At 46.8% G+C, this 13,995-nt stretch overlaps 2 protein-coding genes across 2 annotated transcripts in view; one reads left to right on the forward strand and one right to left on the reverse strand.

Moving 5' to 3' along the window:
• The window catches only part of LOC115403094 (uncharacterized), an 18,826-nt gene extending 13,469 nt beyond the window's left edge, over positions 1 to 5,357 (forward strand). Inside the window, exon 2 of the mRNA XM_030111893.1 lies at positions 5,346 to 5,357. The gene's annotated coding sequence lies outside the window, so the exon portion shown is untranslated. The remainder of the gene's footprint in view (positions 1 to 5,345) is intronic.
• On the reverse strand, positions 3,763 to 8,456 carry LOC115397114 (UPF0602 protein C4orf47 homolog). Its single transcript, XM_030103299.1, has 7 exons — positions 8,356 to 8,456; positions 7,436 to 7,655; positions 7,220 to 7,357; positions 7,016 to 7,091; positions 4,766 to 4,951; positions 4,464 to 4,627; positions 3,763 to 3,805 (listed from the first exon to the last, which is right to left on the reverse strand). The coding sequence occupies exons 1-7, from the start codon at positions 8,453 to 8,455 to the stop codon at positions 3,763 to 3,765; spliced, it is 927 nt and encodes a 308-aa protein (XP_029959159.1). The 5' UTR covers position 8,456.
• Positions 8,457 to 13,995: the final 5,539 nt, after the last annotated feature.

The following is a 13,995-nucleotide window of genomic DNA, read 5'->3' on the forward strand; positions in this document are numbered from 1 at the left end:
TTTTATTCTGAATGTCAACATCCTGTTGCATGAAATTCAGCGTGTTGAAGCACAACAACCAGCATGAAGAGACGCTGATTTTGGAAGTGGAGAATCATAACATTTTATATGACCCCAGTCACCCTTTCTACAGGATGTACAGAGAAAAATGCCAGTGTGGCCCAGACTGCTCAGCTTCTGGAGGTCGATGCTAAATAGCGCAGCGCTGCTCTGCTTCTCCGGCGGCGGAACAGAGACGCAGCGGAGCAGAGCGGAGCGGTGGGTTCTGAACAAACGGAGCGGAGCTGAGCGGAGCGCAGTGGAGCAGAGCGCAGCAGAAACGCACGCAGTGGAATTTAGGGGTGAGAGCTTGAAAACACAATTTTGCTAAAGCCTGGGGTCTTACATAGTTCAGGTCAAAATGTCAGAGCAGTACAGCAAGAAATGAGCGTTTCACACATGTATTTGTACTGCTATGCCCTGGCGGGGTCAATTTTGGACATCCTCTGTATACCCTCTGCATGCCCTCTGTACAATTCTATATGTTGGTTTTTAGCCCGTTTTTACATGATATTCACTCCAAAATCTCATAAAGTACTCAAAAAAATCACTTCAGATTGGCTTCAGTGTGGGATAAGGCCCTCAGACTGAGAGGAGCACAGACAGGCCCCAGTTTTCAGCCCTCAGCAGACCCAAAACAGCTGTCGGTCCGTCCAGCCATCCAGCAAGCTCATTGGCTACCAGCCCTGTCAGTCAAACGTTTCCTCCGACGTGATTGGCTCAGAATTCATCGACGAAGAGCGATGACGAGGGATGATGAGGGTCCATCAATCTCGGCAACGATTGGCTGTTTAGTCCTCGGAGGCAGCGATGAGTCACTTGATTGGTTGAAATGTGACGAATACGCAACGGAAACCATTCAGTCGCCATATTGGATAGATCAGCGCGACTTTCTGATAAAAGTATGGATTATTATAGGACGCGCACACGGAGAGATGTGCTGCGTGCGCGTGGTGGCGCGTCTAATTCTGGATTATTATTATTTCAAGACATGTTTTGGACAAAGTGCTATACTTTCTGGTTTTGTCTGGATGCATACATTTGGACTGTGGCAGTTTTGCTGGATTATTTTCATCTGTGATCAGTTATGAGCTTTCAAAGGTGAGTTGCGCTGTTTACTTTATTTGCTGTTTGTTAGACAGATGTGTTTGTATTACCCGCTGTGGTAATCACATCTAAAAGTGGTTTATACGATGGATTCATGAGAATTTAAGCTTTCTAACGGTACATAGTGTGTCCGTGGAATCTGAGAACTGCGTCTCCACATTAGGTAAATGCATCTGGAGATAGGGCCGGCGTACTTTTTAAAAAACAAACTGCAAACAGTTCAACAAGCCTCCTGTCAGCAGAGGGACAAGTGCTTTCTGCTTCTGCCATTATCCGGTTGTTCTTCCGTCCCTTTTCCTTGTTTTGTCTTCACTCGTCGTCATTTCACATGTGCTTTTGGTAGTATGGGTGTAGGACTCTGCTTCCTGGTTTGAGTGGATGACCCGCCTTATCTTGCCTCTGATTGGGTAAACTTACCCAACTGTGAGTCGTCATATGCAAACCAACCAGTCACTGTAGATTTTTTTTTCCCCACACACAAAACAGCCGACTTCTTCTGGACAACTCCAGACAGTAACGTGTAGCTTCCGTCGCTACTGGCTCTAAAAATAGCTTTGTTACAGAAAGAGCTACTTGACTCAAATGGAGCGGCACTACCGCCTCGCTACTGAAAAATGTAACTAAAGCTACTAGCTCCGCTACTTGTAGCTCGCTACTGCCCATCACTGCGCGAGACGGTAGTGTAAAGAAACCACCCGGGATAGCTCTCGCGAGATGCTGTTCTTCCTCTGGCGGACTGGAGGCTCTGCAAAGCTCTTGGTGTGGTGTGCTGCCAACTAGTGGCCAGGAGTAAAAGTGCAGCACACAAAAAGACGCCACAATGGATATTTGCCGGGTAAATACATAATTAAAAATCAATATGGACGTATTTTGAATCGATGCGAGAAACCCGTGAGGTCATATCGCGATATATCACCGAATCGATTTTTTTAAACACCCCTACATGTTACTGTCTCGAGTTGTCCAGACAGGTTTCTTTACTCTACCGTCTCGCGCAGTGATGGGCAGTAGCGAGTTCCAAGTAGCGGAGCTAGTAGCTTATTGTGTGTTTTTAACTGGCTGGGTGAGTGAGACTCCTGAATGATCTGTCAGGCATTTACGGTCCATGTACCTTCCGTCCATTCGATTTTTTTTTTTTTTTTTTTGGGAAATCCAAAATCAAGAAACGAGCTGACTTCCGTTTCCCAATTTGATGTTGGGAAACAAAACACAGGAGACGGTCCAATCCGTGTCAATCCGTGTATCATTCGTTTAATTGATATTAGAATCAAAAAACAAAATATTGAAAAATGAGTCGTTTTTCTTTTTTTTGTTTTTAAATTAAAACCAAATAAATGAAAATTGGTTTGTTTTTCCTTATCCCGTTTGTTAAGACAGATCAAATAAAGGAAAGTTGAAATACGGCCACAGAGCAGACTTTAATGTGAGTTTTCACTTTCTTCGAGCTCCGTGACCCGGAAGTTCTATCGTCTCTGTTTTGTTTTTTTCCGGCGGGAAAGTGGGCGGGTCACGTCAACCTGTGGGTCATTTTAAGGCCAGCACACACTACAGGATTTTTTTCAACCTTTCCCAATTCAGACACCACACACTAGAAGACAACAGAGGACAGATTGCACCCGATCTTCCTCTCCTGATCTTCTAGTGTGTGTGTCACTCCGGAGCAGAACACACACCAGCAGATTCTTCAGCCGAGAATCAGCTCCTCACTCCTCCAAATCTCATGTCGTCCAACGTGACTTTGTGCTGTTTCCCTTCATTCCTGTGTTTAACATTCATCTGCACTTTCAATAATAAGTGGAGAACTCATTCATTCCCTCAGTTCATTCATTCACATCGGTATCGCTCCTTCAGTGCAGACCCCCCCCCCCCCCCCCCCCCCCCGCACGGAGCATGCTGTCAGGACCTTCTCAGAAAATGTAAATGTTCCAGTACAGAAAAGGGAAACAGTTTCAGATCATTTTATTATAATTTTCTCTCAACATTTGACAAGAATTCAGCTTATTAATCTGTGTGTGTGTTTTGTTTTTGTTTTTTTGTTTTTTCCCGAGTGGAGCAGTTACTATAAAGTTATTAGCAGTCCGTGACAAATAAAGGCTACTTTTTTAAATCACCAAATATCTTAAATCATTCTTTTTGTTTTATTTGATAGTGTTGAGCTTTGATTAGGAAAAGTTTCATTATACGTCCACTCTGTCTCTGAAGGCAGGGAGCCAGTGGAAAGATTTTTTTTCTTCTTCTTCCACATTCTTTCGTGATGGTTAATCATTGAGATGAATTAAAGCATTGGGATTATTGCAGGATTGACGGAGATGCAGATGAATGTATTACATCAGAGTTTGGGTCTGAATTTAGGAAATCCAGTTCATCCAGGAGCGATTGAGGATTAACCAATCACTTTCTCCAAGGCTGAGTTTAGGAGTTCTGACTTTTCTCTTTAACTGTCATATAGTGAATATATTTCACAAACACGTCTCCATCTCTGACAGCTGGGAGGGGATTTTTTTTTTTTTTTTTGTAAGCAGCAACACCTTGGTGAGACGGAGCTGTTCAGCCAATCAGGGAGCTCTGTTCCGGGGGTGTGGACAGGTGGACACCGCTGCATTGTGGGTAATGAAGTCAGTGGGTGGTTACAGCAGGGAGCTCTGCAGAGTGCACAGTCCTGGAACAACAAGGGGGAGAAGATAAGAGAGAGTTCATATCCTGTGCAGGTCAGTCACTTCTTTACTGTAATCATCAGTCAGATCTTAACCCCCCGGCAGAGGTGTCAAACATAAGGCCCGTGGGCCACACCTGGCCCACAAGAGGTTCCAATCCAATCACCACCAAGCAAACAGTCAAAATGTCAATGAAAAGGTTGATTTTTTTTCAACAAATTTCTTCAGAGTGGCAACAACAGACAACGCTGAGAGGCAGCTGAGATATCTATAGGTGGTGAATGCTAGCTAACTAGCATTAGCGCCAAAGCCATACTGTCAGGAGGAGTTGGGAAAACCAGGCAGAAAAGAGCTGTAAGAGAAGACTGTTGGACATTTCACTGTTTTATTAAAAAAGGCTTTATGTTGAGATTTACAATATGAATACTCTGCTGCACAACAAAAGCTTTAAAGTTTAAATATGAAGGTTATTCTGGCTCTATTTTAGTAGTCTGGCCCACTCCGGACTAAATGAGGGGGTGAGTGACCTCTGACCTCTGGATCTATACAGCATCAGACTCCATGTCTGTCCCTTTGGGTTGTTTTGCTTTTACGTCTTTTTCCAATGTCAGGACCTGCTGGTGGAACCGCCTCCCGCTCGCCTCAGTGTGTGTTGGTGCTCACCGGTTCACGTTGGCGGTGATGATGCTCTTGACGGGCATGCTCTTCGGCCCGGGAGGGGGGTGGAAGGCTGGCCGGGGGGGCGCCTGCTGGGGCCGCCGGACCATGTAGGGGTCGCTGGAGTGCGAGGGGTAAGAGTCGAAGGTCCCTGCCTTCATTCCCCCGATCTGACAGCAGAGACGGTCACACAGTCAGCACACACACACACACACACACACACACACACACACACACACACACACACACACACACACACACACACACGCAGCGTGTTGAAGATGGACGGAGACGAGAGAGAGAGTCACCCGCTTGCTGGGGGAGGAGGGCTTGAAGGGGACTGGGACGGGTCTGTGAGCGGGGGGGCCGGGCCTCTGGGGGGCTGGGAGGGGCTTCTCACTGCGGTACGGGTTCTTCTGGAAGTATTCTCTGGGGTGCAGGTTGAGCCTGAACGGACCGTCTCGCAACTTTGAACGATGAGCTGCTGCTTCCCTCTGAGTGCAACACACACACACACACACACACACACACACACACACACACACACACTGGTTTCACCATCCTCTTGATTTTCAGGGTCAGAGGTTATGCCACAGTCGCCTCATGTTTGGCCACTAGGGGGCAGCAGTGCACACCAACCCGAAGCTCAGCCACAGGCGGCAGTGTGTGTTCATGTGTGGGTGGCAGACACCTGCCATTCACCTGAGGCCAATAGCAGCACATTATTAAACACCTGATGTTCTGTTAATCTGGGTCTTTATGAAGAAACATGAACTCAAAGGACTTTCCCCCACTGAAGGATGGATACTGACACTGTGGATGTTTCAGTTCCTAGCGTAGTTTTCTTGTTAATTGAGGTTCACTGATATGTTAAATTAAGCCCAACAGGCTCAGTTTATGTTCAACATGAACACTCAGCAGGTATAATCAGCTCTCCTGGAGAATGGACCGTTCTTCTGTGTATCTGAGTGTGTGCATAGTTCACTAAACCCTTCTGATTCATCCTGAGGAAATTCTGTTTTTCTCTTTTTAAATCTGTTCTGCAGAACACTGAAATTCATAGGAGACTTAAATCTACTGATCAGTCTGAAGAATCAGTCCTTTGGGTTTTCCATTTTTATGTTTTTCTGTGTTGGTGCTGCTTTTGAAAGCCTGAGGCTGAAATACCGGACACAGCGACAGGTTTCAGAAGGCCATAAATATATTCACCATCCATTCAGTGTTACTATCGAGAGCTCAGACCTTCAGGGTGGGAAATTATCAGATGAAATGCCACTAATTATTAACACTCACATTTTCTTTGCCAGTATCTGCTGTGGACTTTGGCGGCCATGTTGCTTTTGCCTGTATGATTATGAGCATGTTGTACCAACGAGCCACCAATAGAGGGCGGACATGTTGGAGTCTGACTCCAGAGGTCGAAGGCTGAAGATGAAGAAAACTGATTCACCTGCTTGATCCAGCAGATCGTCCACCCGATGAAGCCATCAGCTCATCTCATCATCTCAAGGATGCCAAATCCCAGACACTGAAGCAGCTAGCTAGCGCTGCCAGGCTGCATTAACCACAGAACTGCCCGACTGAACAACAATGAGCAGGAAGTACGTGACCGTCACTCGTCTCTGCATCTCTGCAGATTGGCGAGTCAACCGCGTGGTGCTGCTTCCTGGAGGCTAACGTCAACACTTCAGCTTCCCAGTGTATTTCCCAGGAACGCTATGCCAGCCTGTCCAGGTGTGCCCACTGTCAGAGACTCTTTCAGAAATTAGCTTGATGCTCCCTCCAACAACAGAACACTGACATCTAATTAAAAAAAACCAAACATATCCCCATGTGGACATGGACTTAGTGGTGACCTGGAGTAGGCTACCTGCCTGTACTTTGTTGCCAAGTGTCAGCGGGATCCACCTCAAATCCTGTGACCCCCAGCTGGAGGAATCGGTTCTGATGATGACTGGATGAACATGGTGAGGACAACCACTGACTGATCCACTGACATGTCTGGGCCGGAGACGCTCTCACACTCACCAAAACGCCAAAATAAGGACAAACTGCAGGAGTGTGTCTGACCGCAAGAACATGCAACACACTGATGTCCTGAATGTCTTTGTGTCTGAGACATAATCTCTTCACAGCGAGAAAAAGACATTTCTCTGCATGTCGAGGTATTTGGAGAACCATCGCCTTGCGTGAAGATGACCAGACAGAGTCCTTTAAAGAGAGCTGGTTAACCAGGTTCTGCAGAAGATAAAAACATCCGACACAGTGAGACCTGAGTCAGATGGAGTCCAGAGACCAAAGACTGCAGAACATTACTGCGGCCAAGAACAGGAAACTGAGGCTACAGGTCACACAGGACCAGAACCGGACCAAACAAGGTCTGAGGAGTCTCCATCAGAACGGGACCAGAGAAGATTTGAAGAGTCTCTTCCAGAACTAGATCAAACATGTTCTGAAGAGTCTCTAACAGAACTGGACCAGAGAAGGTTTGAGAAGTCTTTGCTTTCCAGCAAATGTCCTAATTTTGCCACTGAGACTCCCGTGGAGTTGGTTCTTACCCTCAGAGCCTCCCTGGCCCTGTCGTAGGGGTCTGAGGAGTACAGCTCTACTTTGGACAGCGTCACATTGGGATAGCTGAGGGAGGAACATGCTGGTTAAAGAAGAAACATCATTTTGATGTGTAATGTCATCTCATCTTGTGTGTCAGGCAGGTATCAGACGTCCTTCCTGAGCTGCAGAGAAGCCTTTTGCTTGCCATAAACCTGTAACCGCTGCCTTTCTTGGGCGGTGAGGTGACAATGTTGCGTCTGGGCGAGGACTCGGCTTTCCGGGGGACTGACTGCGGACTCAGGGCTTGGATGGGTCCAGATAGCGTTCCGTAGTAAGTACCTGAACCACAGCTGCCGGAGACACGATAAACACATGAACGGTGTCTCGTTTCCTGAGGAGTTTATGAGAGAGAGTGTGTGTCGTCTCACGCCTTCTTGGCGCCGTTGCACGGCAGGAAGGCCTTTCCCAGGTTCTTCTTGGCCTGCTGGAGCCGGGTCTGCCGGACCTGTTTCAGCGGGTCGCTCAGCGCCTCACGTTCGAAGATCCTCTTGAAGGACTTGTCGAAGAAGCCGCTCTGCAGGGCGCACCGCTGCCTGGACACCCCCGCCTGCATCTGCCGGCTGCGGTACGCCGACTCGTGGAACGGGCCTGGATCCAGGGAGGGACACAGCGACGCGCTTCATTCAGTCATTCAGTTTAGCTCACGGCTCCGACACGTCCCGCTTCATCAGTCTGCCTCCTCTAAAGACAGAATCACACTGCACTCTTCTCTGTCATTTCACACACAGTGGTCACTGCAGTAGCTTCCTGTGTGGTTTCAAATGAGACGATATTAAGTATTTTCAACCAGATGATACTTCATGGAATAGTTTGAAATACTACACTTTTGAATAAATGTATTTCACACATACAAACAAGGAAAATAAAAAGAAAAAAGACATTTAAATGAATAAAACAAATACTAAAAACACATAAATGTAAATCTTATATGAATGAAAAGGAGTGGGAAGAAGTAAAAACCTTGTTTGCTCCACATTGTGCTCTCGACTGTAACACACTGCAGCGTCTTCACTCTGTCTGCACGACATTCTCCTTAAATTCCAAAAACTGGATGTAAATCAAATTAACATGAGTTTTTCAAATCTTTTAAAAATTGTCTTTCAAAGTGAAAGAATGTAAACTTTCTTCCATTTGTGTATTGATATTCGCCTGTGTGAGGCAGACATAATCAGTGTTCAAGGACCTCTTGACCTGTGGAGCTTCTCAGGATTTTCTCAGGGAAAGTGACTGGAACCAGGCTGTATCGTGGTTGGTGCACTGAGCGCTCAGGTGTGTGTGTGATACTCACCAGCGCCGGCTGGAGTGTATGTGTCTCCTACAGAGATGTAGCTCATCTCCTTAAAGACTCCCACACGCTCCATGTCACTCTTCAACCCTCCTGCTGGCATCTTCACACACTGGACACGCACACACACACACACACACACACACACACACACACACACACACACACACACACACACACACACACACACACACACACACACAGGTTACTGCTTTGAGAGCCCAGCACTCACTGTGACTGACCCTTGAAAAGCAGGAAAATGTGATCGAAACAGAATAAACTGTTCTCAAACATGAGGCCCGTGGCCCAAAACCAGCCCGCAGAGGACTCGACTCCAGGACGCCAAACCACCAAACTGTTTTTATTAAAGCCCCTCATGAACCTGAGATCCCTCCGGGCTGTGATTATGGCTGTCTGAGCTGCAGAGCCTCGTCACAGTGATCGACCAATAAAACATCCAGACTCAACGTCTGTTTGGACCCACAAGGTGGGACAGATCCCACCGGCTCAGGTTCCAGGGACAACGACAATAAAGCAAGGACACACACACACACACACACACACACACACACACACACACGCAGTGTCGGGTTGCGGTTCAGACGATGCAGGATGACCTTGGCTTACTGTGAAGGGACTAACTGCCCGGTGGGCTCGTGTTTACCGTCACAGCCACTTCAGAACACACTGCGTCTTTAAACACCATGCATCCCCTCAAACACTCCGCACAAGAGCGGATAGAGAGGACTGTCAACACGCTGCATCAGGCGAATCGCGACAAGTGATCATGTTTCTGTTTTAAAGCATTCTGAGGGTAATGCCACACCAGCATGTGAGTATAATCCTTTAAAATCAACACACTGTCACAGAGAATCCATACTGTCAAATGATCACCTGATTTCACATATGGAAAATAAAACATACCTCTGAGGGTCTGAAGCAGATCTATCTGTCTATCTATCTATCTATCTATCTATCTATCTATCTATCTATCTATCTATCTATCTATCTGTCTGTCTGTCTATGTGAGTAGCTGTATCCACACATCTGTCTACACGCTGTCTGTGTGTACGGCTGGTTACCATGGAGAGGAGGAAGTAAATAAACTGGAGCTGCTAATATCACACAGGAAGTGTGAAGGCTCACTGCTTTCAAAGTAAAAGCTGACTGAATCCACACCGGACAGAAAAGTTTAAGCCTCTTGTGTCAGTAGAGGCTCCAGCCAGAGAAGAGATGAACAAAAGACCCAATGATTCAACTTTATATGCATAACTGTAAATGCAACGCAGTCAGATCAAGACACTTTAAAGAGAAAAACCAACAATTCAACATGAACAAGCAGAGGAGAAAGTCTGCCTTTAACAGGAACAAACCTGCAGGACCAGAGAGTCTCTGCAGAACTGGACTCACTGACAAAGTTTCCATTTCTTTTATTACTTTCAGTTGTATGTTTGCTTTTTAAAACAGTTTCATTAACTTTAATTTAAAAAAAAAAAACATGCACCACTGCAATCACTGTTTCCATGACGTCCTTTTCTATCTGTAGCAAACACGTTGATTTATTGGTATTATCATGTTCCATTCAGTCTGACCAGGGTTTGCTTCACTGAGACACACTAACCTGCCAGGAGGGCTGATGTCAGAGACAGGAAGTGGCTCAGAGCTGCTGTGTCCTGTTTGGCCACACGGTGGCAGCTCAGCCCCATGAATACAGAAAAACCGCCATGTCTATTTCTGTGAGGCTCAGATCAGTGTTCAGCAGACTGGAGCATTTCTGAGCAGCACTGAAACACATCATGATCAACACACCAGTGGACTTCCTGTTTGGAGAAATATTCGTCCTCTGGACCCTGTTTTTCCTCAGAGCTGAAATTGATTCTTTTAAAAAAGAGTTCAGATTGACTACCAGAAGAATTGGTCACTCACCAGTTCATCTCAGCAGAAGACTTTTATTATACAGTGTGTTATGGTTTTATGATCACTGACCCCTTTCCCAGAACCCCAAACAGAACAGAAGACAGTCTCTGAGTCTGGTTCTCGAAAGTCTCCTCAGGGTCTGGTTCTACAGGAAGTCTCCTCTGGGTCTGGTTCTACAGGAAGTCTCCTCTGGGTCTGGTTCTAGAAAGTCTCCTCTGGGTCTGGTTCTAGAAAGTCTCCTCTGGGTCTGGTTCTACAGGAAGTCTCCTCTGGGTCTGGTTCTACAGGAAGTCTCCTCTGGGTCTGGTTCTAGAAAGTCTCCTCTGGGTCTGGTTCTAGAAAGTCTCCTCTGGGTCTGGTTCTAGAAAGTCTCCTCTGGGTCTGGTTCTAGAAAGTCTCCTCTGGGTCTGGTTCTACAGGAAGTCTCCTCTGGGTCTGGTTCTAGAAAGTCTCCTCTGGGTCTGGTTCTAGAAAGTCTCCTCTGGGTCTGGTTCTACAGGAAGTCTCCTCTGGGTCTGGTTCTAGAAAGTCTCCTCTGGGTCTGGTTCTGGAAAGTCTCCTCTGGGTCTGGTTCTACAGGAAGTCTCCTCTGGGTCTGGTTCTAGAAAGTCTCCTCTGGGTCTGGTTCTACAGGAAGTCTCCTCTGGGTCTGGTTCTAGAAAGTCTCCTCTGGGTCTGGTTCTAGAAAGTCTCCTCTGGGTCTGGTTCTGCAGGTTTCTTCCTGTTCTCTCTCTCTCTCTTCTTGCTCATGCTGAATTGTTCTGTGCTGAAGTAGCGTGAAACGACTGCTGTGTTTGGAGCTGTAGAAATAAACTGAATTGATTGAAGACGTCGGCTGGACTGATCACACTCTGAACATGAAACCAACAGGGCTGAGAAAGCGTCCTCCTTATCCAAGAATCGAAGAAGCACTTCCATCTGTTTATAGCAAAGCTTGAGAAATGCAGCACTGCAGAGTGTTTGCTTTAAGAATGAGACGGGTCAGCTGACGAGTCTCCGGTTCCCAGCAGCCTCGGCTCTCTCCTGCATGTCTGTCGGTTCATGGTTTGATGTGTGTCCTCGCCGCTGATCAGGAGGATTTTACATTTCAAAGCTGGTCAGAGGAAGTTTTCACTCATCAAAGAGGATCAGGACGCTCGTGTGTTTACTCTGCGTTTAATTCTCCCTGAAGCTGACAGGACTGGAGTGGTCCTCATGTGACTCAGCAGGGTGTCTGAAGCCCGGCTGGGTCTGGATGGAAGTGGTGTGAAGCCACGGCTCGTGGACGGAGACGTCAGAGGACTCCTCGTCCAGCTGGACAGACTGGATGTCCCTCTCTGGAGATTGAAGCCAGACTTCCAGAGCACAGCTCAGGCCTCATCCAGGGGATTTCACCTGTCAGGGCAAAGCGCTCCGTTTCTCAGTTCCCTTCAGGAAAGTTTGGGTTTTTCACAGTTTCTCACCAAAATGTAGTTTTCATGTTGGACCACGGAGAACAATACACTCTAAACATGATCACTAACAGTGGAGAACATGGACAACATGGACAACAATACACTCCAAACAAACGGAGATGAGGATGAGAGTCGCGACTTTATATGAAACTCAGCCATCTTTCCCCAGTCCAATGAAAACTCATTACTGTGATGAGTCAGACTGACCAGAGTGAAGATGAGCGTGGAGATGTGGAGATGGAGAGGATGGAAAAGAGGGATGCATGACGCACTGGTCATCAAAGTCACACACACACACACACACACACACACACACACACACACACACACACACACACACAAAACACTCTTCAGTTGTTTCCAGAGCGGTCCGACAGACGGAGCTCCTCAGACTCTCCTCTCTGGCCACAGAAACACTGGCATTAGAACCACGTGAAGCAGGGACGGGTCATAAGAACACACACGCCGTCAGTCTGACTGGAGAGTTTGATCTGATCTGGTTTTTCACGTCGTGTGCCGTTAGCGTTCACTTTTCACCTCGCTGGGTGTCAGCTGGAGCTGTCTCTGAGCCCAAATTTATCTGCCGGCGCCACCAGATTCCCTCAAATCACAGAAAACACTGTGTTAATGCAATTAGCAACTCCTGTTAGTTTAATTTTTCACACACACACACACACACACACACACACACACACACACACACACTGGTAGATGACATTCTGTGGCTGTGTGACTGCTGTCTGTTGGTACTCGGACTGCACCTTCTGCAGAATTTGACTATAACGGATATTTTTTGGAGCATCTAATGTGGACTTTTATCTGAACCCAACAGAACGGCACCAAAATCAATTCGCTGTGAATTCCTCAGCGACTCTTCCCTTTGCATTCATAATGGAACGGCTGTGCTGCTTTGTGCTACGTGTCAATAAAGCTTTGAGGAAGAGGAGAGAACGCAAGCGGGGAAATCAGAAGGGTGGTCTCACTTCTCCTGCTCCTCAGATTTCTGGTTTCACAGCGAGTGTGTGGCTGGGCGTCGGATGAGCTCATGGGCTTTAAATAGAGTGCAGTGTGGACATGTGGCGTCTCTCCTCATGTCAGCGTCACTTCACTCATATTGTTCACATGTCTTGTGAGCGAGCGGCCCTGTCCGGGCCGAGTGGCGGCCCTCTCGAGTACACTGTGGCTGTCACGCTGCCTGTGACTGCTGAAGGGAGAGCGTCCCGGACTCGGCCCGGCCGGGACACCTTACTGAACAGTGGGAGCTGAATATGCTGCTTTTTCAGATGAAAGACCGTCCTCACTGAAATGCTCTCATGTGCTTGATGGGTGAAGTGAGCTTCTAAGTCTTGTTTTTCTTTCAAAATAAAGGGCTCTTTGACTTTGTTTTGCATCTGAAATATTCGTATTGGATTGATATGAAGGCAAGGCATCAGCAGCGTGGATGAAATGACTGCTGGAATTTCAACCTGTCCTCCCCTCTTTCCATGAGCAATAAAACAATAACGCCCCCTCTTTAGATAACTGGGGAGAAACTTTGAACTGTAGAAATCAAGAGAGTTGAACAGATCTGATATGTGCAAAAATTTATTTAAAAAAAAATAATTTAAATTGTTTGTTGAGGAGACTCCTCCCTCACCCGGAAACAGCTTCTTCGCAATCAAACAACGATGGCAGACAGCAAGCAGAGGAGAATATCGGATTTTTTTGACTTCCTGTTGGTTTGCGGTCTTGTGTTCATCTGTTTTTTTAATCTATCCTTACTGCCTGTCATGTCAGAGGTAGTGAGGTGAGTATAGACCCACCTGACTGTTTTTTTGCATCTTCAGCACCATGGACAGCGCTTAAAATGGCAGCGACTTACTGCTGTGAGAGTGTTTTTGATCTCGTCTGTCTGTCTCTTATCATATGGTGAATGGCTGCCGACCTTAAGGTGAAAAAATTTAATAAAATGTGAATTTGATAGAACTTCTTAATGTTTATTTGCGTGTATCATACGGCTTCCAGCCAGTAGCCTGAGTGGCGATGCGCTATACAGCAGGGAAAAAAGTGCAATGACGTCACTCCTTCATTCATTCAGTTTCCAGCCCTCTCGACTTAAAACACCTTCTGCGCGCCTGATGCTGCGGAGCCAGACCGGACAAGCACGGGCATCCAGTGTGAGCCCAGTCCGGTGTAATTTGGTTATGAGCTTTCCAACATGGGTCGACGAAAAAGCACTCCAGAGTTTGGCTGTAATTCACAGGACAAAATGAAACTGGGGCTACTTGCAATGCTTGCAAACTTTTCATGACAT

The sequence above is a fragment of the Salarias fasciatus genome, chromosome 2, assembly GCF_902148845.1.
Source record: "Salarias fasciatus chromosome 2, fSalaFa1.1, whole genome shotgun sequence".
Taxonomy (NCBI): domain Eukaryota; kingdom Metazoa; phylum Chordata; class Actinopteri; order Blenniiformes; family Blenniidae; genus Salarias; species Salarias fasciatus.

Excerpts from the sequence above, each read along its gene's own strand:
- LOC115397114 (XM_030103299.1), bottom strand. The coding sequence starts at position 8,455 with ATGCCAGCAGGAGGGTTGAAGAGTGACATGGAGCGTGTGGGAGTCTTT. Across the intron at positions 7,656-8,355 it reads ATACACTCCAGCCGGCGCTG|GCCCGTTCCACGAGTCGGCG; the intron begins GTGAGTATCACA and ends CCCTGGATCCAG. Across the intron at positions 3,806-4,463 it reads ATCACCGCCAACGTGAACCG|GACTGTGCACTCTGCAGAGC; the intron begins GTGAGCACCAAC and ends TTGTTGTTCCAG.